Source organism: Cololabis saira, chromosome 6 (genome assembly GCF_033807715.1).
Source record: "Cololabis saira isolate AMF1-May2022 chromosome 6, fColSai1.1, whole genome shotgun sequence".
Classification (NCBI taxonomy): Eukaryota; Metazoa; Chordata; class Actinopteri; order Beloniformes; family Belonidae; genus Cololabis; species Cololabis saira.
The window spans coordinates 7334680-7361612 of NC_084592.1; the positions used below are offsets into that span (position 1 = coordinate 7334680).

A 26933-nucleotide genomic window follows, 5' to 3' on the forward strand; every position below is an offset into this window, starting at 1 on the left:
CTTTCCAAGACACAGCTGAGTGCTTCAAAATGAGAGTAAATATCCAGAGCATCTCTTATCTTAAAGGTTGGCTTCATGTCAAACTGCCAGCGTGAAGCAAGGACCTCCTATGAATCTAGTCAGCATTGACGTGCAGATTCCTTCAAAGATTTAAGCAAAGGGACATTTTCATAGCACTTTTCCTATGGATTTTCTTCACTACAACTTGTTTGAATATTTAAACAATACCATAAAAAAAGGGATGTTTTTCTTCACAATATTGACCGATGCAGCCAAGTTAAATTACTGTGTTCTAAGAAATGAGCAAAAGAAAATCTTTAAATCTCCCAAGCAGATATTTATTTCATGGACTTCTGATGTCTGATTTGTTTTTTTTTTCCCAGGACTTGAAAAAGAAAAATATACCAAACAATGCAATAAAGTAAAGTTAGACAAAGAAAAACAACCTAAAAACTTGCATCAGAGGACGAGGCAGTGCAGAGATAAGATGCTTAACAAACTTAAATACAATTATCCACGGCGGGACGGCTTGTCGGGGATGCTTAAATCCAGCAGATGCAGAACCGGAGCTACGTGTGCTGCTGCTCTGAAGATCCTCCGGGGTCACCCTGGGATTGAGAGGGACGTCCGTGTTCACAGGCATTAACCAGATCCATCCGTACACCGTAAACCTGAAACACGCTGAACTTTACACTTTCATGACACTGTAAAGGCTCTGAACCCAAAATAAAGAGCTATTGAACTATTTGTCCTCCTTTAAATGTTGCAGCAGAAAGCAACGAAGGTGCACTGCAAAAACTCAAAATCTTAACAAGAATATTTGTCTTATTTCTAGTTAAAATGTCTCATTTTTAATTCAATTCAATTTTATTTATATAGCGTCTAATACAACAAAAGTTGTCTCTAGACGCTTTCCAGAGACCCATACCCAGAACATGACCCCCGAGCAGTTATTACATAAACAATGGCAGGTAAAAACTCCCATAGTGGGAGAAAAGCCTTAAGCCAAACAGTGGCAAGGAAAAAAGAAAAAAAAAAGGAGGGAAGAAACCTTGAGCAGGACCAGGCTCATAAGGGGGGACCCTCCTGCCGAGGGCCAGACTGGTGGGTCAGGGACGTCAGCAGCACAGCAGGCAGGTGGAAGCAGCAACGGGATGACCAGGGGTGGGGACCGCAGGCCAGCACGCAGCTCCCGAAGCTCCGGCCCAATCATCAAGTCCCAGGTTGGGGTGCAGGGTTTTAGTAAAAAAAAATCTCATTACACTTAAAACCAGACTCATCACTGGAAAAAACAACAATTTTCACCTGTTTCAAGTAGATTTTCACTTAAAATAAGTAGAAAAATCTGCCAGTGGAACAAGATTTTTTTGCTTGTAATGAGAAGATAAATCTTGTCCCACTGGCAGATTTTTCTACTTATTTCAAGAGAAGATTTACTTGAAACTGTTATTTTTCTGGTAATGACTCTTGTTTTAAGTGTAATGAGATTTTTTGGCTAAAAATGAGACATTTTAACTAGAAATAAGACAAATATTCCTGGTAAGTTTGAGTTTTTGCAGTGTATGGCAAGCTTTTGGATTATATTTAAGTCTTATGTAACTTCCCAACCATTTCTCTTAATGGATAAACATGATTTTCACAAGGTACAAAGAGCTATGTATATATATATATATATATATATATATATATATATATATATATATATATATATATATATATATATGTGTGTGTGTGTGTGTGTGTGTATATATATATATATATATATATATATATATATATATATATATATATATATATATATGTATGTACAGTATGGGTGTATGTATATATATATAGATATAGAGCAGATGGAGTTAATATAGAGATAGTATAGTGTAAATATGTACATTTATATAAATATTTATATGGGCATGTGTGTACAAATATATAGAAATACTCAACTATGTGTAGGTAAGTGTGTGAGTACAGAGTGTGAGTATAATTATAGTATAGTTATTATAAATACTTGTTAATAAATGATTAGTGAATGGGGGTAGGATTAAATACGTTTACATTTCTTCCTAATCCTTTTTGATCATGTAAATTAAGATATTAAGAAAGGATGAAATTCTTTGTTTTTATTTTTTTGTTTTCTTATCTGCTCTTTTAATTGTCGTCTTTCACATGTACAAAATCAAATCAATCATTGGATCCACGTTTGTCTCCTGAAACAGGGGAAAAAAAGAGTCAACACAAACAGAAATAAAGCTGCTTCCACCAGGACCAGGAACAAGCAGGTCATTCTGTCTCCTCGCCTCTTAAGATCTGCAACAAATGCAGAAACAACCTTCCCAGTCGTCGTGGAGACATTATACACAGATAAAACGCTTAACGTTTAGAGATCAACAAACCTTGTAATCACGACCGCAGGTCCAGCAAATCCTTCCGCAGAAAGAAATATTAGTGAAAAGCTCATAAGAGGTTTATTTATTACTGCACAGAAGAGCAACGGAAAAACGTTCTGGGGGTTTTTTGGCTTTATTTCATTTTCTTACTGCAAAGGTAAAATTGCTCATACATGTGGGCACAAAGAAAAATCAACAAAAGGCAACAATGACTTCTTGGCATCAAGTGTGAAAAATGCCCATACGACATGGATAACTTTGGGATGAGGATTAAACCCTTTCTGATAACAAATGTACATCAGTGTGGAAGCTACTTTAAAACAGAACCAAACCTTTTTACAGCAATATGTGACCTAAGTATGTGAAGCACTGTCAGCGCTCATGCATACGATGAAACTAGCAATCACAATGAAAGCTGGTTAGAAATTAAACGTGTATTTGGTGGAATCCAAAACATCTGAAACAGTTCACTGTGTTATTGATTGAAGAGAAATGGTTCAGTAACTTCTTTTGACATTATATCTTGTATGACACAGCACAGAGAAGGACAAATAAACTGGGGTGGGAACAATTGTAAACAATATTTAGTTTCATGATTGACGGATCTGAATTTATTAATTCATTCGGCAGGAATGTAAAATTACTAAGAAAAAAAAAACACCAAACAAAACAGAAAATCCCTTTAACTGGGTCTGGCTATCCCTGAGAACCTTATTCACAATGAAAGACACAAAACTCTGGCTAATAAAAGGTGAGTGTAGCTGCAAACCTGGACAAGGGAATTGAAAGGATAAAGAAAAAAAAAATGGAAGAAAAAAAAACAAAAAAAACAGGGAATTAAATTTGGGTTAGACTGAAGAGGGGAGGAAGCGTGGGAGATCTGTCCGAACTCAGAGACGGAGCAGGAAGAGGAAGACAGGAAGACACAGACGGAGGCAAACTGTCCAGAGAGCTGACGCTTTGCGCTCGTCTAATTGGCGTTGTGCAGCAGAAAAACTGGTGGAAACGCCGACTGCACCCTAAAACACAAACCCTGAAAGCCCAGAGTGAGTCAGGCCTGCGGTGTTGCAGCTCTGAGGGATCGTGGTGGGATATGTGTTGGACTCCATGTTTACTACAGAGAAGACACGGAAACATGCAGCACTTCCCCTCATACTGCAAAAACTCTAAATCTTACCAGGAATATTTGTCTTATTTCTAGTTAAAATGTCTCATTTTTAGTCAAAAAAAATCTCATTACACTTAAAACAAGAGTCATTACCAGAAAAATAACTTATTTGACAATTTTCACCTGTTTCAAGTAAATTTTCACTTGAAATAATTAAAAAAATCTGCCAGTGGGACAAGATTTATCTTCTCATTACAAGCAAAAAAATCTTGTTCCACTGGCAGATTTTTCTACTTATTTTAAGTGAAAATCTACTTGAAACAGGTGAAAATTGTTTTTTTTTTTTTTCAGTAATGAGTCTTGTTTTAAGTGTAATGAGATTGTTTTGACTAAAAATGAGACATTTTAACTAGAAATAAGACAAATATTCTTGTTAAGATGTTGAGTTTTTGCAGTGCAGTTCCTCCCATGTAAGAGCTTCCCTAGTGACAGAATGGCCGTGATAAAGAGGTGCCGTGTTATCCCGGCTGGATATAAAGGGCCATGCTTGGCAATATTTGGCATTGATTGTTCATGTTCCTGTTCTTCTACGTGAGATCTGGAGGACTTGTGAGGACACCCGGCCTCTGATTCTCTCACACTTACGTTTCTGAACTCCCAGATATATATTTTATATTCTTTCATCTTTAAGGCCACGGTTTTGCGCAAACAAAAATGTTTCAAATCTGTCCGAAAAACGAACCCATTCATGATGGCGCAGACGAGATTACCGACCTTCAAGCCACAATACCCATTTCATGTTGGCAAAGTATCTTTTTACCTCCTATCGCACTTTACACTTACAAGCTTGAAGGTTTTCTATCTGTTACACTGCAAAAACTCTAAATCTTACCAGGAATATTTGTCTTATTTCTAGTTAAAATGTCTAATTTTTAGTAAAAAAAAATCTCATTACACTTAAAACAAGTCATTACCAGGAAAATAACTTATTATTTGACAATTTTCACCTGTTTCAAGTAAATTTTCACTTGAAATAAGTAGAAAAATCTGCCAGTGGAACAAGATTTATCTTCTCATTACAAGCAAAAAAATCTTGTTCCACTGGCAGATTTTTCTACTTATTTTAAGTGAAAATCTACTTGAAACAGGTGAAATTTGTTGTTTTTTCCAGTGATGAGTCTTGTTTTAAGTGTAATGAGATATTTTTTTACTAAAAATTAAACATTTTAAGTAGAAATAAGACAAATATTTGAGTTTTTGCAGTGTAGTGGTTAATGAAATAATGTCCTAGACCCTATCGGTGATGGAATGAAGGTTCTGTATTGTTTTTTAGGGGGGGGTGTTACATCAATCAGTATGAGTGTCCTCTACAAAACAGTGCAGGGTGGATGGGACTGGAGGGGGATCATTTAGTGGTGACAAAGAAGCTCCACTTTACCCTAACGATGCCCCCCAGCAGCCCCCACCGTGATCAGCCCCCAGGACCCCAGACGGGGGCAGGAGGACGGGCCTTTATTGCATAGATACAGTATAGGGTGTAGCTTTTCACATATTTACTCACAGTGATTGGGCAAAAACATTAAAAAAAAAAAAGAAAAAAAAAAAAAAGGTATTGTCTATTTCTTGCCCATCAGACTATCCATGAAGAGAAGAAGTCTTGAGTGGTTGGTCAGACTGTAAGATGTCCACTGGTATCGTTACAAATGGAATCACCACGGTATGAGAAAAATAGCCTTTTGCCGAGGTCACCAAGTCTCCCAAATATTAGTGCTTCAGAGCTAGACACGAGGTCCCAGTGCATCGCCCTCCTCCCTGCACGACGCTCACAGTTCCTCCTTCTTCTTCCCCACCTTCTCCTGGTCGCGCCCTCTCAGGCTGCGCATGAACCCGATGAATCCCGCCTCCTGCAAAACACACGGATGCTGGATCTTCAATCACTGATACACATCTACAAGTTTCAAGCATTCAAGTCTCGCCATAGGCGTCTGGTTGCCATTTATTTTCTATGAAAGTGCTGCGAGAGGCGTCAGAGACCACAGAGCCGTTCAGAGCGTCAATTTGAAGTTGAAAAATCTCAACTTTATGCAAATGAGCAGCCGCGACGTCGAGGCAGCGTCCAATCACAGACCGGGATTCCCGAAGCGAGAAGCCTCAATGCAGATTGTACTTTTATGTACGGTACACACAAACGTAGAGCTGTGCACTAACAAACTTAATTTATCAGGAATTAATATACCATATTTTCTGGACTATAAGCCGCTACTTTTTTCATAGGTTTTCAACCATGCAGTTTATACAAAGGTGCGGCTATTCTGTGGATTTTTCTTCCACCACTCGGGGCGCTCTAACCAGAATTAGAATCAAAACTAAGACAAAATAAATGCAAAGAAGAATACGCTACTTCTTCTTTAGCAGATAGAAGTAGGTAAAAGCAGATTTCAAAACAGATAAATAGATAAATAAATACCGGTTATTTTCTTTTTTTTAAATAGAGCAGATGCGGCTTATAGTCCAGAAAATACGGTATGTCATCCAGCAAACTGACTTTTTGCTGATCTGACTGCCGTTTTAACTGATGGTTGAGGAGCTGGATGGTCCAAACGATTTTATTTGCTACATCGATCCAACGCAAAATAATAAAAAAACGTGCTTATTAATCACAAAACACGGTTTAAACATCATGACCTAATCCGCTGGGACCCGGTGTGTCAGTGATCACCACAGACAGACTGCAGCTTCACCGGGACCAACGATGATGGTTGATGTTGATCCAGGACCAACCTGGTTAAGGAGCATCAAACTCACTCTTATCTACGCGGAAATAACTCATAAATATAAAGAAGCTTCCCAAAGTGTGATCCATGGTGAAATAGGAAACTGAAGATGTACAGCTTTATATAGATATATGTAGACTATGTGCCCTTTGTTCCCAACAGTTCTGCAGCGCAGCTTTAGCCCCGCCCACTGCAGGCGTCGACAGACGATTTTTAACGCTTTCAGTGCATGGATGTGTTATATTAACCTGGATACCGGACAGGAAAATGGTCGCCGTTCATTTCAATGTAAGTTGCTCGCCTGGCGCATAAGCCGAAAAAAAGTTCCTGAATTCCGGGTTTACTTCCGCGTTAACGGGCCCATAGAGCATGCGCAGTTGAGTCACCTCCCATGATGCTCTGGGCCTCCCATCATGCCCCGGGGCAATGAGAACGAGTATTAATATAATATGTATTAACATAATATATTAATTAATGTATATTATTACATATATTATTAATGTATTAATATAATATAATTATATAATATATATTGATGTAATACATTCATGGAGTGCACGGACACGGCTGTGACGTCAGCCGTGACGTCACGCCCAGAAAGAGACTTTTCTTTGACTTTTCTGGCCATTATAAAACATTTTTGACAGATATAAAGTCCATGACTTAAAAATATAGAATACAAAGATTAGTAATAGCCGGTGATTACAGCTGGAGGTTCCTGTGAACAGTTTTAGAGGCTTCTCTTTTACTATTGCGGTCTATGGGAAAAAAGCTTTCTGGGCCCCATGGGATTTTTTGTTGCAGTACCGCGGCTGGACACTGGAAAAAATCGGCGTGCCTTCAGAGTGCGAGACTGGGGGCCTGTTTCAGTGTGAATCCACCATTAAACATTGCCTTCCTGATAGGGAGAATTCACTCGCGACCCACAAAAAACCTTTTTAAAAGAGCCAAATATTACTTTTATCAGAATTTAAAAAATGTGAACAGGTTCAATCTTTAGCATTAAATTTAATCATTATGATTTTTCTGGTATATTTAGTAGTTCAAAGGTTTAACATGAATTGAATACAACTATAATGTGAGGTGTCAGAGGAGTCGACATAAATGTTACCACTTACCCCCCGATCTCCGTTGTATTTTTCCAGGAACTTGCCGTAGTTGTAGTAGCTGAAGGTCGGGTATCCGTCCACCCCCTCCTGCTTACAGAGGTCGTGGTTCTGTCCTCTGGTGCAGTCCACGGCAGCATACGCAATCTGGACAGCAAACCAAATCAAGCTTTATTTGTATAGCGCTCTTCATGCAAATAAAAAATGCAACACAAAGTGCTTTACATAAAACATCATAATGCCCCCCAGACAGATAAGAAGGCCCGAGACCGTTAAGAGATTTAAAAACTAATAAGAGAAGCTTAAAATCGATCCTGAACATGAACAAAACATCCTCCGTCAGCGTGCTTGTTGTATGTTGAATGTATAAATTGCAAATATTTACAATTCTCTGCTTTTTCCAATAAGATAATCACCAAGAACAGCAGAACAGGCATTTAAGGTTTTAACGGATGTCTGAAACACCACTTAACTTTTGTTTTGTAAATGGAACTGCTCTGGCATAAGTAATGGATGTACTGACACATTTTATCGTCTTGTGTAATCTCCTTGAAATTATTTTTTGTTTGTGTTTATTTGGTTTGTTATTTAGTCATTTATTTTTTGTTTGTTTAATTACTAAATTGTACTCTTTATCGTTATTCATATATCCAATAATTTTTCTTTTGTGTAAATTCTTTGTAATTTTCATTTATTTCTATCATCTATAGATTTCTAATTGCTCATTTGTATATTTTGTTTTATAAGTGTGATATTAAGTTTTATGTTAACTATAGGTGGAGGCACCTGATAAGCTCTTTGAGTTTTCGCCTCTTCCTGCACGTTAATTTGTAAAGTTGTTACTTTTATTTGTGTAATGTTTAACTGTGCAAATAAATCAATCTAAAAAATATTCCCGCTTGGCCCAAGACTTGAACTAAAACCTTTAAAATAGAGGTTAATATAATTGACTCATCTTGTTGCTATATTTCATTTTGATGAGTTTAAAAAAAAAAAAAATCACCAATGACTGTGACAATGACATAAGAACCACAAGGGCAGACTTATGTGGCGTAGCTGTTGACTCAATTAGTGACGAGTCGCCCCAATGAGGCTTAAATGCCGCCTCACTAACACGAGCCTCAGTCAGCGCAGCGTTTGGACGTGATGAAATGCCACTCTCTTCCAAAGTGATGGATGCTGCAGACTGAACCCGTCACCCGCAAATCATCACTCTCCTCCCGCTCAAGCTCAATGCAGGAATGACACGTTGATATGTCGCAGAAGAAAACTCCATTCACCACTTTTGTCTGGGCTCGCAGGGACTAATATATCACCTCCGATTACAAAATACTTCCAAAGTTTTTATGCAAATATGAATACTCAAAAATGAGAAACTGCAGAATATATTACTGAATGAATTCACTGCTGCTGAAGTTTGCTTTCCTCTACAGTATGATGGAAAAAGGGGAGATGAGAAAAATAAAACCAAATCAAAGCTGCAAGCAGCGATGAACGACTCTTTATATCAAACCATTCAAAAGTTATGGCAGAAAGTAGGAACTATCAAATACAGTATAGACCAATCAGATGAAGGGGGGGTGCGCTTTTTGGCGTCTATTGTCGCCACGGTAACGCTTTTAACTGAGAAAAGTAATGCGCGTTATCGCAGGATGGAGACGCACATTTGTGCACGTTACGGTTCGGGCGAAGAAGCGGCTGAAGAAATGGCATAAATTGCGCCAAAATGATACGATTAATTGAAAATGTCCGACTTCCTGTTGGGTTTCGGCCATGGCGCCAAGAGACTTTTCTTTAAGTTGTGACATGATACAGGTGTGTACCGATTTCCGTGCATGTACGTCAAACCGTATCGTGGGGCTTGAGGCACAAAGTTTTCTAGGGGGCGCTGTTGAGCCATTAGGCCACGCCCATTAATGCAAACCATTAAATATCAAATTTTTCACCAGGCCTGGCTTGGTGCAAAATTTGGTGACTTTTGGGGCACGTTTATGGGGAAAAAAAGGCCCTCATTTTCGTCGGAAAAATAAAAATGAAAACAAGGAAAAAAATTCCTACAGATACAATAGGGCCTTCGCACTGTAAGTGCTTGGGCCCTAAAAAAGAACACAGATCAGAGGAGTAGACAGAAGTGACGGAGGTACAATAATCCATGTTAGTCTTCAGGAGTCCTTTTGTAAGTGATTTTACAAAAAGGTAAAACACATTCCTCGGTGATGAGGCCACACTCTTTAGAAAGACCCCTTCACATAAAATAAATAAATTAATAATAATAAAAAAAAAAAATATATATATATATATATATATATATATATATATATATATATATATATATATATATATATATATATATAAATAAATTAAATATATATGATATATATATTAGATACTAAAAATGCATATATATATGCCTTAGGCTTTTACCAACATGGTATTAATAACCATTAATATATATGCAGACAAAAAAAAAAGAAGACACGATGAGGTCTACAGAGCTGAGAATATGAGCCGTCCTGACAAGTTTCATCCAAAGATCCAGTTTGGATGTCTGGCCATTTCTGAGTGAGGGCAGTTCCAGATACTCGTACAGTAACAAAAGGCCAGAGAAAGTAGCTGCAGTGGAAGAACTAATATAACTACAGACTCTGTCCTACTGCTCATCCTTGTGCAATCAATCAGAGATGCATTGAACTGACACGAGAAAATGAAGTTGTATAGTTGTTGTTCTTCAAAGGTCTGCAGCCAATTCCGTTATTGATCCGTCTTCAAGTGGCAGAGGACCCCATATCACGCTATCGATCGCATCACAAAAATTCAGGAGGAGCAGAGTATTAGCGGCTGGCCTGCTTTACCGCTGAAGAGCAGCATGATATGCACACTGATGAACTCCCCATCAGTTATTAAGACACGGCAAAGAAAACTGCTTACTGCACTACATCTTCATGATTTCTGATTTGTCTCAAATTTGTGTGGAGTATCTATGATGCAGGTTTTAAAATGATATATTTAAGTATACAATTTTCCATATAGTGTTTATGAGTACACTGTATATATGAATGGATGTACAAATGCATATAAATTGTATGTTGCTGACTTTCTCATTATGTTCAGGAAAGAACTGAGAGCAACTAATACAAAGAACTGACCAGACCATTCAGATGTAAAATTATCTGTGGAACTGGGATTACATCTGACACCACAACCACATGTGGTTTTAATCTGATTTAGAAAAATTGCATTTATATATTAATGCAATAACTGCCATCAAATTCAAACTGAGACATTTTCCCCATTTCATGGAAAATATTATCTCAGTTTCTAAATCTGATATGTCGTTAATGTTCTGGTGGGAATTAAATATGGCTTCGTGACATTTGCTAATCATTGCGTTTACTTTTTGGGATGTGGGGTTGTACAATGCACAAACGAAATGAATAAATTACATCATGACAAGGATTTGATTTAGAAGAGGATCAGGGAGAAATGAAAAAGGGGATAAAAGCTCAAACAAAAACTATTTTTACAGTAGTGTTTTCAAGGCGAGTCAGGACATTTGTATTCATTACACTGGTGTTGAAGCTACATATCACATGAGACAAATACATTTGAATAATATTCTTGCTGTTGCATCTCAGAGACATAACAGTGAAAGAAAAACAGCCGACGTGCATCTTTACTTCTACTACTCTGGTGACAGGATAAACCACTGGCTGCAAATCCTGCGCTCGGCTCCCAAACAGCCACACGGCACAATGTGGACTTTTAATTGTGTGCATCTTCAAAGCTGGAGCTAAGCTTCTGTTTGTCTTGGGTAAACAGCAAGGGCAGCTTAGAGAGCGTAATCGACACCGGCTTGATATACTACATCAGAGCTGCAGTTGATTAATCATGAAGATTGCCAAGTGAACATGTGCTCACTATGCAGATTTACTCTGCTCAAACAAAACTGTAAAACCTCCCCTGGCCGTCGGGGACGTGACGAGCAGGAAGAGACCTCAAACCTGTGCATTTAAGCAGCAGATAAGAGAGTCCCGCTGCTTAGGAAGTGTCTGAAACTCCTGAAGCCGGGATCAGGATTTGGATCCAAACCCCCGTAGCTGAACAGTGGAGGAATGCCAATGTGCTGCGAGCTGTTGTGGGCCCTAGATACTAAAACTGCTAAAACATTCTTGGCTATTAAAAAGGTTTTCCCAGAATGCACAGTCAATATTTTAATAGGCTGTAGGCTTCTCGACGCTTTTGTTTTCTTGTCCTGGTAGATGGAGGTTTTTTGGTTTAGAATTACTTCTGCAATCAGACAGAACACATGTTCAAGACGGATTGATATTTTGGAGAAAACACACATTTATTTGATCAAATGAAAGTACTGATAGAACATACGTCACTGTCCCCCCCACCCCACTCTATGTTACATTAAAGACTCCACTTCTGACCTTAGGCGTCACATTAACGCACATCCCAGGTCACCTCTGTACACACTCATTACACTGCAAAAACTCAAAATCTTAACAAGAATATTTGTCTTATTCCTAGTAAAAATGTCTCATTTTTAGTCAAAAAATCTCATTACACTTAAAACAAGAGTCATTACCAGAAAAATAACTTATTTGACCATTTTCACCTGTTTCAAGTACATTTTCACTTGAAATAAGTAGAAAAATCTGCCAGTGGGACAAGATTTATCTTCTCAAAAAATCTTGTTCCACTGGAAAATTGTTGTTTTTTCCAGTGATGAGTCTTGTTTTAAGGCAAGGCAAGGCAAATTTATTTATATAGCACAATTCAACACAAGGTAATTCAAAGTGCTTTACATTGACATTAAAAGCGGCAAGGCATAATTAGACAGTAAATAATTCGACATAATTAGACAGTAAATAACAAATATGATTGAATAAGATGATAAGAAAAGAAGTAAAATAATAAAAAGCACAAGCTGTTAAAAATAAGGGCAGTAGAGTACAGCAGGTTTTATTTAAGAGTACGCTTGAGTAAACAGTAATGATTTTAACCCTGATTTAAAGGATCTACAGTTGGAGCAGACCTCAGGTCTACAGGAAGTTTGTTCCACCGGTGAGGAGCAGAATAACTGAACGCTGCTGAACCTTGCTTGGTTCTGGTTCTGGAACCACAACAAACCAGATCCAGATGAACCTCAGGGGTCTGGGAGCTTCATAGGAACTAACAGATCCAGATGAACCTCAGGGGTCTGGGAGCTTCATAGGAACTAACAGATCATGTATTTTGGTCCAAGACCATTCAGGTCTTTGTAGAGCAGCAGTAAGATTTTAAACTCTATCCTTTGACTCACTGGAAGCCAGTGTAGAGATTTCATGACCGGTGTAATATGGTCCAGTTTCCTGGTGTTTGTAAGTACTCTCCAGCGTTCTGGATCAGCTGCAGCTGCCTGATAGATTTCTTGTTAAGGCCTGTAAAGATGCCATTGCAATAATCCAACCTACTGAAAATGAATGCATGAATAAGTTTTTCCATGTCTTGTTTAGACAGAATCCCCTTAATTCTAGCAATGTTTTTCAGGTGGTAATAGGCAGATTTAGTGATAAACTTTAGATGGCTGTTGAAGTTCAGGTCTGAGTCAATAATTACACCAAGATTTCTGGCTTGATTTGTAGCTGTCAATGACATGGAGCCAAGGTGAGCGCTGATCTTTTCCCTTTCATTTTTAGGGCCAAAAATGATCACCTCTGTCTTTTCTGCATTTAGCTGGAGAAAATTCTGGCACATCCACTCATTGATTTGGTGAATACAGTTACTCAATGAGATCAGGGGACTGTAGTCATGTGGTGATACTGAAATATAGAGCTGAGTGTCATCGGCATAAGTATGATAGGAAATGTTGTGATGTTCCATAATCTGAGCTAGGGGTAACATATAGATGTTGAATAGAAGCGGTCCGAGAATAGACCCTTGAGGAACCCCACATGTGATCTTGGTTCTCTCAGACTCATGGTTTCCTATTGACACAAAAAAGGCCCTATCATGCAAGTAAGATTTAAACCATTGAAGCACAGTGCCGGTAAGTCCCACCCACTTTTCCAGTCTGCTGAGAAGAATGTTATGATCAACTGTGTCGAATGCAGTTTAAGTGTAATGATGTAATTTTTTACTAAAAATGAGAAATTTTAACTAGAAATAAGACAAATATTCTTTTTAAGATTTTGAGTTTTTGCAGTTTACTCCGGCACTTTAAACCCAACATGTTGTCCATTTTTTTCTTTTAATATTATTTGTTATTTTGTATTGCACCAATCACCACAACAAATTCCTTGTGCGTGTTAAACTACTTGGCAATAAACTTCTTTCTGATTCTGATTGTTAAATTTAATATATATAAAAAAGCTGCAAGTGAATTTCAGCAGCTATTGCTAAGGTTACACATGGAGGAAGTGGGACAAAACAATGTGGTTATTAATGTGTCTTTTACACAACTGTGTCTGTATATGGAGGGTTAGTGCCAAGGCTGGCAAAAGGAACACTCACACACACTCTATTAAAAGGGACTAAAGTCCCAGACACTGAAGTCCAGAAAGACAAAAACAGAAGGCTGTGATGGATGTGTGTGTTATTGATAATGCATTGGTGTGTGTATAGTGTGGTATAATGTGTGTAAACCAAGAAAAAAACAAGATTCAGGACTAAATTGATGGAACGTTGTGTTTCTGTGAAAGGAATCAGTTTATAAAACAATCTGAATAAAGAAAACAAAGAATCCAAATCAAACATTACATTAAATCCTGTATATTAAGGAAATATAATGAAAAATGTTAGTTAAGTTTGATTGACATATCCATAGCCGGCAGTAATTTTATTTTCTTAGTTGTTTTTTAAATTTTTAATTTATGTTATTTGTAAATGTATTTCTTGGGAAAAAGGGGCAGATTAGATAAGATTCTTCTTCTTTCTGCTCCCTTTTCATTCACAATTTAGGAACGTTTGTGTTTGTATTTAATTTTTTGTTTTATTTTTGAATGAAATAAAGAATAAAATGAAAATGAAACAAACGAGTGTATGATGTGATTTTTTAAAGTTAATTTTGTCTATGGATTACAACTTCATTTGCTAGTTCTTTATGTCAGACAAATAATTTAGGTTTTTTAATGACCTGCCAGGTTTTGCTGATCCTTTTGCCTTCATCAGATCAACATCAGCTGATAAATGACGGGTGTTTTCTGAAAGCTGTAGTATCATTGATTTTGGCCAATTAATAGCATAGTTTGAAATTTGGGCAAAATCATTGATATTAAAATTCTCTTGTCTAGATTTGTAAGAATCTTCTAGATATAGTAATACATCATCTGCGTAAAGACAGAGTTGTGACCTAGTTTCTTGAATTCCTTTAATTTTGGGGTTTTGTCATACTGCAACAGTGAAGGAGAGAAGGAGCATCCTTGACTGGTTCCCTGACTAAATGTAAAACTTTGTGGTGAAATCCCATAAGTGGTTCCAGTCTTCCCTGTATTGCTGATTGTTATGCTAATACAGGCAAGACCAGAACCCAAACTTTTAAAATACATTATTAATTTCCCGTTGGTTCTTAATTACTTCTCCTGAGAAACTGATAATAGAGCAGATAGCTGATTTTTCTTTTTCATGCTGCATCTGATTCGCTAATACATTTGCCAATTTTGTTGTTATGCTCAAAGGTTTCATATTTGAGTTGTTAAATAAGATACTGCCTTTTTTGTGTTTCAAAGTTTCCAGCTGTAAATTTAAATTATTGAGGTTGTTTTGACTGTGTTCACGGGGGTATTCACTTAATTGTTTAATCTTTTCTTCTAGATTGCTGTTGTTTTTGTTGAGTATACTAATATTTCCCCTCTAATAAGTGCTTTCCCAGTATCCCACAGCAATGATGGCAAGGTGTTTGGAAGGTCACCCATCTGAGAAACAAACCAGGCTCACATTTAATGAAGTTGTCAAAGTGATGTGTTGAAGTACCATCTTTTATTAGGTTTTAAATGGTGGTGGATGTTGAGTGTGAGGGAAATGGGGGCGTGGTCACTAATTAGAACCGGGTGGATTGTAGTTTTGGTTATAAATTGGGAATGGGAATAACTAAATAAGGAAGAAGACTGATGGACAGAGGAATAATAAGTATATTCTCTAGCTGAGGGGTTCCTTATTCTCCAACTATCGCCGAGTTCGACGTGGTTCGTGTATTCTTTAATAGTTTCAGTTGATTGTCAATTTCTGGAAGTCTGTGAATTTGCGCGATCTAGTTTTGGATTAATGATAGTGTTAAAATCTCCTGCAATAATTATGTTAATGAAAAAGGAAGGATCATCATCATTTGTACCATAAACGTTGACCAAAGTGAATATATTTTGATTGATGGAAGCATAGAGTATAATGAATCTTCCATCCGAGTTTGTGAACAAAGGGCATATTTCTACTAATCAATATTGAGACTCTTCTCTGTCTGCTACTGGATGCTGATGAAAAGACATGTTTAAACTGTTTAAGTTAAATTGGCAGTCAAATTTCTTTGTTTGTAATATGTTTTTTGTAAAAAGCACGTATCGGCCTTGATTTTTAAGTGGCTGATTATTTCAATTATTTTTCCTAGGTTCTGAACCTCTGTACATCCATGACAGCATTTAAAGTCATTGCATGGTATATTTTTTTTCTTAGTTTTAATGTCCTGATGTAAATAAACTATTTCGGGGTTTTGCATACATTTGCACACACACACACACACACACACACACACACACACACACACACACACACACACACACACACACACACACACACACACACACACACACACACACACACAAGGTCCAACTGTCCAACTGCTCGTTAATGCACATTTCTAAATCAGCCAATCACATGGCAGCACTTCAGTGCATGTAGACATGGACAAGACGATTTGCTGCGGTTCAAACCAGCATCACAATGAGGAAATAAGGTGATTTAAGTGACTTTGAACGTGTTTGTTGGTGATTATTTCAGAAAGTGCTGATCTACTGGGATTTTCACCCACAACCATCTCTAAGGTTTACAGAGAATGTCCGGTCCGAAAGGTCTGAAAAAGAGAAAGTATTCAGCGAGCGGTCAGTTCTGTGGGCACAAATGCCTTGTTGATGCTGGAGGTCAGAGGAGAATGGCCAGACGGGTTGGAGCTGATAGAAAGGCAACAGTAACTCAAATAACCTCTCGTTAAAACCAAGGTGCAGAAGAGCAGCTCTGAACCACAACACTGGAACCTTGAGGCGGATGAGCTACAGCAGCAGAAGAACATCCCGGGTACAACTCCTGTCAGCTGAGAACAGGAAACTGAGGCTACAATTCACACAGAATCACCAAAACTCGCCAACAGAAGAAGGAAAAACGTTGCCTGGTCTGATGAGTCTCCATTTCTGCTGCAACATTCAGATGGTCGGGTCAGAATTTGACGTCAACAACATGAAAGCATGGATCCATCCTGCCTTGTATCAACAGTTCAGGCTGGTGGTGGTGTAATGGTGTGGGGGATATTTTCCTGGCACACTTTGGGCCCATTAGTACCAGCTGAGCATTGTGTCAACACCACAGCTACCTGAGTTTTGTTGCTGACCATGTCCATCCCTTCATGACCACAGTGGACCGTCTTCTGATGCTACTTCCAGCAGGATAACGTGTCATAAAGAATCATCTCAGACTGGTTTCTTGAACATGATGAGTTCACTACTCAAATGTTCTCCACAGTCACCAGATCTCAATCCAACAGAAAACCTTTGGGATGTGGTGGAACGGGAGATTCACATCATGGATGTGCAGCCGTCAAACCTGCAACAACTCATCTCAATATAGAGCAAACTCTCTGAGGAATGTTTCCAGAACCTTGTTGAATCTCTGCCATGAAGGATTAAGGCAGTTCTGAAGGTAAAAGGGGGTCAAACCCGGTACTAGCAAGGTGTACCTGATAAAGTGGCCGGTGAGTGTGAGTATTTGAGGGGTGTGAATGGAAGTGTTTTTTTACAGATACAAAAAGAGCGGGGGAAAAAAAACCCAACATACAATAACAAAACCCAAACAGGAAAGAACAATAAAAGTGCAGCCCATACCAAAAGGTAAAGGGGTATGTGAGTGTGAATTGAAGTGAGAGGTTATAAAGTGTTTTAACTTGTCTACTGTGCGATTGGGGTTGTCTCTGTTGCTTCATGATTGGGTGGGAAGATTTGTCCCTGGCGACGCTCGAGATGTTGAACTCGATGGAAAGTGATTTGATTAACATGGATTGAGAGTTTTAGTTGTGTTCTCATGAACTCTTTAACGAGTTCCTCTGGGTTTTCTGATGGATTTGGTAATTGATGTTTACCAGGAACTGTCACTAATTTCCCTCAGAACAACGTATGAGGGTCAGAGAGGATACATCACTGCTCCATATATCCTGACCATTATTTCCAAAACTAACAATGTTCCCACGCCAGGATAAATTGGTAAAGTTGTGTCAGGAGTGAGTGCAAGTATGCCAGATCAATATGCAAAATAGAACCATCTGCTGGGGCAACCCCTTCAAAGGAAAAAGCTGAGAGGAGAAAAGAAAGATTTCATCTTGCCATCCACCTATGCTTGTCTGGATTCAGGTCAGGGGGAAAAGAGGAAAAGAAGGAGCCCAAATATCCCTCTCCACAGCCATCTCCTCCAGCTCCTGCACTTAGTACTTCCTCCCTGACCCAAAGAGAGGCACTCAACCGTCTCCAAATGAAATCCATGGTCTGAGACCTACAGGTGCTAATTCTCATCTCTGCTGCTTCACACTCGGCTGCAAACGGGTCCGGGGAGAGCTGAAGGTGCCCGACCGGTGACGCCAACGGGACCAGATCATCCGCAAAAAGCAGAGATGAAATCCTGACTTCACTGACCTGGACATCCTCGGCCCCTGGGCAGTGCCCAAAAACTCTGTCCAGAACATCCGATAAAGGGCAGCTCTGATAGGAAATACCCCGAGAGACACGACTGGATGCCTTCAGAAAGTCCACAAAGCCCCCGTGAGCGCCCTGGCCCCCTCCAGGTTAGTGGAGTGTACAGAGGTGGCCCGGTGTTCCAGTCACAACTAAACTGGCTTTCATCCTCCTGGATCTGAACTCAAACACTCTCTTCCCCAGCTCCTGCATAGAGCTGTATGTGTGTGTGCGTATATATATTAGGCATTTATTCATTTTAATTTATTTTATTATTTTATTGATTTAATTTGCCTGAAGATGATTATTTTGTACTTTTGTTTGTTTGAATGGTTGTGTTAAAAAATAAATCAGACGTTAACAACAGTTACTCAGTACTTGAGTAGTTTTTTCACCAAGTACTTTTTTTACTTTTACTCAAGTAATTATTTGGATGACTACTTTTTACTTCTACTTTAGTCATATTATTCTGAAGTAACAGTACTTTTACTTGAGTACAATTTTTGTCTACTTTACCCACCTCTGATATTAAGGCTGTCAAAGTTAACGCGTTAATACCGCATTATATCACTTCTGGTGGTCGACGGGACCCGCAAATCGAGGAAAAGTATGGTGGACTACTGCGTGAACTTTTTTGAAAAGCGAGGAAAGATGGAGAATGAAAAGGGACTTTTGAACGGCAAGATGCAGATGGTTCGCTGGACAAGACTAAAGTTATTTGCATGTTGATTTGAAATGAATTCCCATCGAAGTACGTCAAGTCTCAAATACACTTGCAGCCAAACACACGGCCGATGCAGAGAGCAAACCCCCCCCGTCAAAAGTTTGTAATTTATTTTTTGTATCCCCTTGTTTTAATCCTACTGAGGAGAAGGGGATATTTTTTGAGCCTTTTATTTTCCTCCATATGAGGTTAGACATAATTACATGGAAAATGTAACTGACCAATGCACTTCTTGTACAATGTTTGTGATGCATATGGTTCATTGTTTTACATTGAGCTGTTTAAAAAAAACAAGGAATCTTAAGTTAGTCTTTACAAGTGTAAAGTTGGGACTACATTGTGTTTGTATTTATGAAGTAATGTTACATTCAGGTCAAAAAAGCTTTTTTTGTGGAAAGTTGAATAAACATTGGCATAAAGCAGCATTTTTGCCCTTCCTCACGTTGTTAACAGTATTAAAAACATTTAAAAAAAAATACCTTAAGGTAATTTAGAACAGCAAAAAAAAGTATCGTTTTTTAGTATATTAAGCTGTACTGGTGTAATGTGTTATACAACATTCAGCTCAGCTTCTCATGTGTCTTATATTTCCCTCTCTAACTCCTTTCTTTAGAAAGAAGAATGGTCCCACGTGCATGCTTGGACATAAATCTGTTGGAGACACATTTCTTTGTTTTCTTCTGCTCAATAAACTACCGTCTTAAAAAACCCAACATGCATAGAGAAAATGTCAGGCCAATCAAAACCTTTATTGATCTTTTGAGAACAACAGTATGACTGAATAGCTTGCTGGACTTATTTATGTAAACTGTAAAAGTTTATTTACCGTTTGTGAATCTTCATAGTTTTCTGGCTCATTCTGGAAATAAAAGGCTATATAACATGACTTAAAAATGTCCAGTTGTATGTGGATTTTACTGGAACCGTCAACAACGTTTCCATTAACTTCAGACTATAAACAGTTAAAAAGGACATTATTCCTTACAATGACCACAAGTCAGAGTGCCTTCAAAGTTTCATTGGATTGAGATGTTTTAATCATTCCTTTTCTTTTATTTATGCCGTTTTGCAACCGCAATTTTCCATTTTATTCCCTCATATTTATCGTTTTCATATCTAAAATACTTAACATTTCTAAACGGTAATATTTTAAAGTTGCAGTTTATAACTTCCCCCTCCGTTCCTAATATTTTCTTCAGGGAGCAGTGAGGAGTTTCATCACTTTGCTGAAGTCAACAGTAAGTCGCGGCGTTGTGCACATTCAGTGTTTTGAGGTTATTGGAGGTTCATCCAGACAAACATCCTGCTCGTCCTCCATCATCCCAGCTCCTCATTACTGCTAGTTCTGGGGCTCGTGGCCCGACACCCTCCCACTCTAACTCTCCCCCGTTAATACCCTCTGAGACCAAGATCTATTTCAAACCTCTTTTGTGACACACAGAAATATATGAGTATGTGTGGAGAATTTAAAGATGAAACAGCCTTGCCACTTTGTTTGCAGAAACAAAGTCTGAAAATATGTCCGTCGGTGAGTGGTATTGATTTGTAGGATTCTGTGACATCAGAGCAGAATTAGAGTAGAATTATCCCGGTATCGCATCTTCACCCCCACGCAATTTCACATCTTTGTTGCATTTACTCTTAACTGTGAAGTGGGTAAAGACTTAATGAACGAGGCCTCACACCTCATAAAAGAGGGGAAGAGGAGTTAAGATGCTCAATCCACCCCCCGAAAACTAGCTGCTATGAAAAGAGCTAAAAACAATATGCTTGAAAATGTGTTTTTTATACTGTTCAACTATTTCATGAAAACATACTACATCAGAAAAGATTTCGATAATGATAAAAGATACATATATAAAAGATACATTCAGCTAGGGCTGGGGATGCATTTAAATGTCAAGAATCAATTTGATTCCGATTCTTAAGATTCAGAATCGATTGTCAAGATTTTATTCGATCCGATATTGATTTGGGTTAGTGTTATTAAAACTGTTTTTTGAGCTGTTGCATGAATTATATGACTGTAGTTATGCAACATATTAATACTAGTATTATATTGAGATTCAACAGCAAGTATTGCAGCTAATGATGCTGTAAGGACCAATCCCCTCCCAGAATGCTGATAGAACTGCTTTCAGAAACATCGTGGGTCAGAATTATCAAACAGATCCAGACAATCCAGACAATTCGATTATTAGGAATTAATATGAGAATCGATTTAGAATCAGAAAATAGATTTGTTCAACACAGGCCTACATTCAGCACCACTATGGCACCTTGCACCAGGGATTAGGTAAAACAATGTGATAAATTAAACTGACCTTGCGGTCCTCCTTAAACAGTTCTGCCGCCGTGGTGAAGTGGGGGATGCTACTTTTACAGTGCGGACACCCTGTGGGAGAACAGACAGGCGGGACATCATTACGGCTCATAATTACACAGTTATGCTCTTGCTTCACTTCCAGCCAGGTCAGACTGACGTGACATTGCAAACACAGCTATAAGAGCAGGTGAGAAACACTTCCATACAAAATGTAGTGTGAAATACCATACAGATATTTTAAATCCTGGAGTTCATAACAACATAAATTGTATATAATGAGTGTAGCTCTCTTCATTGCGGTCATAAAAGAAATGGGATTCTTACACGTCCTAGTAGGTAGGCGGAAGATAACAAGCCATCAGAGAAACAAGAGGGATTTCGGATTCTCCCAACAGACTATTCATTTGAGAACTAGAGACATTTTCTGGACAAAAGGTGGTTATAAAACTTATTAAAAAAAAACACCACACCATTCTGCAATCGGTGACCACTCTATTCCAAATATCACAATAACAGTGACAGCCGCCTCCGCTCATTTCCTGTCAGTCTTTCCACTCAAATGTTGGTATGGCACCGCTGAAAGATAAGGTTTGGATTACATTTGACACTTGAACTTCCACTGACTGATAACTGCCAAAGAATATTAATTAGAGGATATAAAGGCAGCCGTTTTCTTTGTTGGTAACATTCCTCCTTGTTTAAGAGCAGCTGTCTGTAAACAGGTTTCACAATGTGAGTGGAAAGACTGACAGGAAATGAGTGGAGGCGGCTGTCACTGTTATTGAGTGATATTTGGAATAAAATTAATAAAAGTAATAACATTTTTGCAACATTAAAAACACCAGCGATGCTAATTACAAGACACATTTTAGTTTAGTAAGTCATAATAGTCAAATTATTCTCGTCTAGGGGTACTGGGGGATTTGTCCAGGCCGGTTTCGTGAGTTTGATTTGATAAAAAAACCTGTTGAACCACAATTCAAAAGCAATGTCGGATTTTCATTAGTCAGTTTTCAGTAAATTATTATTTATTGTTACTTTTGTCCCTTTCAAGTTATTCCTGTGGCCATCGTGGGTTTTTCTCTAATGCACCCTTAACAATGCTTAAAACTAATTTTATCCAGATTCCATTATTGACTTTGCTCTAACAAAGATCCTATAAGATTTTTTTTTCCCCCGACAGCTTCTCTGCAAAAATTATGACATAGTATTAGGGCCAAACTAAGAAAGAAAAAAAGGAAATTACGAAAATAAAGTCATAAAAATATGAGAATAAAGTCGTAAAATTATGAGAAGTCCTAATGTTGTGAGAATAAAGTCGTAATATTACAAGAATAAAGTCGTTATATTTTGAGAATAAAGTCGTCATATGTCGAGAATAAAATCGTCATATTACGAGAATAAAGTCGTAATATTAAATATGTTATAAATATATAAACATAACTTCACAAGATGCTCAATATTCAACATTTTAACACACTCCTGTTACAGTTCTCATAAATTAACACTTTATTCTCGTAATGTTACGACTTTATTCTCATTAGACTTTATTCTATTACTTTATTTTCGCAACATTATGACTTTATTCTCGTAATTTTACGTCTTTATTCTCATTATATTATGACTTTATTCTTGTAATTTCCAATTTTTTTTTTTTAGTCTTAGTTTGGCCCTAATACTCAGTCGTAAAAATAACAATGATCTCATCATGTATCATTTTCAAAAGGGTCGGTTGTTCACAGATGTTTGTAGTTAGGAAATACCCCAGCTCTACCATCACTTCAGTTTAATATGAACTTAGTAATCATCCTCATCTCTTCAGTGCTGCATCACTGAGAACGCATTCACCTCAGAACATCATTTCCTGCTAAATTACCTTTTTTTTTGCAGCAAAATCAAATGGCTTTTTAACCGTTAAAAAGGTTCTTTGCAACCCGTGTCATCAAAAACACAGCGAGGTGCAATAATTGTCACACACGGAGAACAAGCTGGCGATGCAGGTTACTGATGACAGGCTGTCTGTACGGGGAATAAGAGTTTATGACTAAAATGATAAGAGTGGACTCATCTTAGCTTTCCCATTCCACAAGCTGCAGTCGTGCTAATCTAAGCTGATGCTCTCGCTGTAATTACAACGTCTGCTGTTTACGATGAAATCTCTACGCTGTTTTCCGCCTTTTACCAGCACGTTTTTGTAACAAATGGCACAGAGGATCTCTACAGGAAAAACAAAGCTATTTACCCACAGCTAAACACTTTAGAAAATGGTTTAGCTTGAAAATGACCAACAACCGCAACACATGTGATTCCTAAAGATAGTTTAGGGAAAAAATTAATCAATAAAAATCCCAAGTTTTTAAATTTATTTTAAATGTATTTATTTTATTTTATTTGATTTATTAAATTAAATAAAAGGAGCTTCATGAACATGGTTCCGTATGACCCGTATCTAGGGGTGGATTAAAAATATCGATATATCGATATTTTATCGATATGCACGTGTAGGAACGATTATCGATACATAAATCCAAGTATCGATAAAAAAAAAAAAAAAAAAAAAATAATTTAATCCCGATTTTTTCCCCCATTTTATCACCCAGTGCTCCTACCTAAGTCAGTCCTCGGCATTGCTCCATCTACCAACCCCGGAAGGCCTCCTCCTTACTTGAGGAGTGAGCAGGCTGCTTCTTTTCACCAGGCAGGGTGGGGTTTCTCTGGCCGGACGTGGCGCGTGGAAGGATCATGTTATTCCCTTATTGTAACCAGAATATCGATATTGTATCGTATCGGAAATCGTATCGTCTTGGGACCTAGTGTATCGGAATCGTATCGTATCGGGAGGTCAGTGATGATACCCAGCTCTACCCGTATCCCACCGTAATTTCTTAGGCCACATTTCCACATAGCCGGGTATTTACAAAAACGGATATTTCCCCCTCTACATTTTGAAAAATACCATCATTTACACAAACCTGCATAAATACTCTGTTAAGGTGCTATGAGCAGCCAAACCTACAGGGGGCAGTGTAACGAGAAGATAAAGTCATGCTAGCCAATCAGAATCCTGGAAAAAAACATCAACAAATGACACGAGTAACTTCCAGTTACTTCCAAGATGAACGAGAGTCTTTAGTTTGGAGTGACAGAGAAGTGGAGTTACTTTTAAGTGTGACTTTAGAATATAAAACAGGTAAAATACAAGAAAATATTGACATTGGCCAAACAAATTGTAAACACAGGTCACACACATGACGCTGCACTGCAAAAACTCAAAATCTTACCAGGAATATTTGCCTTATTTCTAGTTAAAATGTCTCATTTTTAGTCAAAAAATCTCATTACACTTAAAACAAGAGTTATCACTGGAAAAACGAACCCAATCATGATGGCGCAGACGAGATTAAAGACGTTCAAGCCACAATACCCATTTCATGTTGGTAAAGTATCTTTTTACCTCCCAGCGCACTTTACACTTACAAGCTTGAAGGTCTTTTATCTGTTACACTGCAAAAACTCAAAATCCTACCAGGAATATTTGTCTTATTTCTAATTAAAATGTCTCATTTTTAGTCAAAAAAAATCTCATTACACTTAAAACAAGAGTTATCACTGGATAAATAACTTATTTGACCATTTTCACCTGTTTCAAGTAAATTTTCACTTTTTTGAGTCTTGTTTTAAGTGTAATGAGATTTTATTGACTAAAAATGAAACATTTGAACAGAAATAAGACAAATATTCTTGTTAAGATTTTGAGTTTTTGCAGTGTGGTGACGTTCTGAAGCCTAAATGTCCTTTTCCCTCCGTTTACAAGCAAACATGAAGACAGAGTTTTTACAAATCTCCACTTTGACACGAGTAACTTCCAGTTACTTCCAAGATGAACGAGAGTCTTTCGTTTGGAGTGACAGAGAAGTGGAGTTACTTTCAAGTGTGACTTTAGAATATAAAACAGGTAAAATACAAAAAAATATTGACGTGGCCAAACAAATTGTAAACACAGGTCGCACTCATGACGCTGGTGACGTTTCTGTCTCATAATGTGACGTTCTGAAGCCTAAATGTCCGTTTCCCTCTGTTTACAAGCAAACGTGAAGACGGAGTTTTTTGAAAATCTCCACTTTGGCTGGAGTTTTCAGAAATGATGGTTTTTGTGACTGTGAGCTTCGTTTTCGTGTAAACGAACGGCCAAAATGCATGAAGACACCACCGTTTTTGCTACGTGTAAACGGGGCCTTAGAAAGCAGCAGACAAATGTTCAATAACTGTACACTTCCACACTAATTGGACTAGGAGGTGCAGACGGCTGCTCTGAAGATACCTGATGTTTATCTTTATTTGTTGAAAACAGCAAAGGTCCTGACAGAGAAGGCTGTGGAAGCAGATGGTGAACAGAAACCCTCAACAGAAACTGAGCTAAACAGCAGCCAAGGTGTGTGTTTGATCAGTAAACAAGTTTCATACTGCAGGTTTCTTATTTCAGAACTTAGATGAAGAGCGTTAGAACACTAGATCCCTAGCTGCTTAAAACAATAGGCAGAGGTGGTAGTAATGAGTTACATTTACTCCGTTACATTTACTTGAGTAAGTTTTGGGAAATGTTGTACTTTTAGGAGTAGTTTTGAATCACTATACTTTTTACTTTTACTTGAGTAGATTTGTGAAGAAGAAACTGTTCCTCTTCCTCCGCTACATTAGGCTACGTTGAGCTGTTACTTTTCTTTTATCCCTTTTATCCGCGTACGCGTCAATCTCATGACATCACTGGGTGATTCTTTGGGAAAAATGTTTGTGCGTGTTTGAGTCTGTGTAAATGTGACAAAACATGCAAAAACAGAGTTTCTATGAGTTCATGTTTGTTCTAGTTCTGCCTGGTTAAAAAAGAAAAGTACAAAGGCTGGAAATTTTCTGCTACTTGTGCTTAATTTATTTTTTTATGCTGTTATTTTATCTATTTTATTATTTATTAAAGTACTTGAATTTACTTTAAGATTATTTTAATTTAAGCTATTTTTTCATTTATTTTAATTTAATTTATTTTATTATTTTATTGATTTAATTTGCCTGAAGATGATTATTTTGTACTTTTGTCTGTTTGAATGGTTGTGTTAAAAAAATTAATCAGACGTTACTCAACAGTTGAGTAACTTGTACTTGTACAGTTTAGTACTAGTACTTGAGTAGTTTTTTCATCAAGTACTTTTTTACTTTTACTCAAGTCATTATTTGGATGACTACTTTTTACTTCTACTCGAGTCATATTATTCTGAAGTAACAGTACTTTTACTTGAGTACAATTTTTGGCTCCTCTACCCACCTCTGACAATAGTATACTGAATGTATATATATATATCTCAGTTTTAGGTTCAGTGACACCAGACTGTATCTCCATGAGTCTCCTTTAAACAAAGAAAAAAAAGCTTGGACTTATTTTCAGTTTCTAGATCCTCTAAAGCGTGATTGTTTTTTCAACTTGTGCAAAACTATTGTGAGTTGCGTGAGCCCTTGCTGATTGTCCCTGAGGTTTAGGTGGGGTTTATTTACTGTGCAGCGAGGAGATTGGCCAGAAGCTCCGAGTTACATATGTTGGTTCAAACCCAACAC

The 26933-nt window shown here is 37.7% G+C and overlaps 1 protein-coding gene across 1 annotated transcript in view; it reads right to left on the minus strand.

Annotated features, from left to right (window-relative positions):
- Positions 1-4646: 4646 nt before the first annotated feature.
- Positions 4647-26933, minus strand: part of pdia5 (protein disulfide isomerase family A, member 5) — a 101803-nt gene continuing 79516 nt past the window's right edge. The window contains exons 16-18 of the mRNA XM_061723158.1: positions 21328-21398; positions 7385-7519; positions 4647-5396 (exon numbers count right to left, since the gene is read on the minus strand). Coding sequence (XP_061579142.1) covers positions 5316-5396; positions 7385-7519; positions 21328-21398 — 287 coding nt within the window. The 3' untranslated portion in view covers positions 4647-5315. The remainder of the gene's footprint in view (positions 5397-7384; positions 7520-21327; positions 21399-26933) is intronic.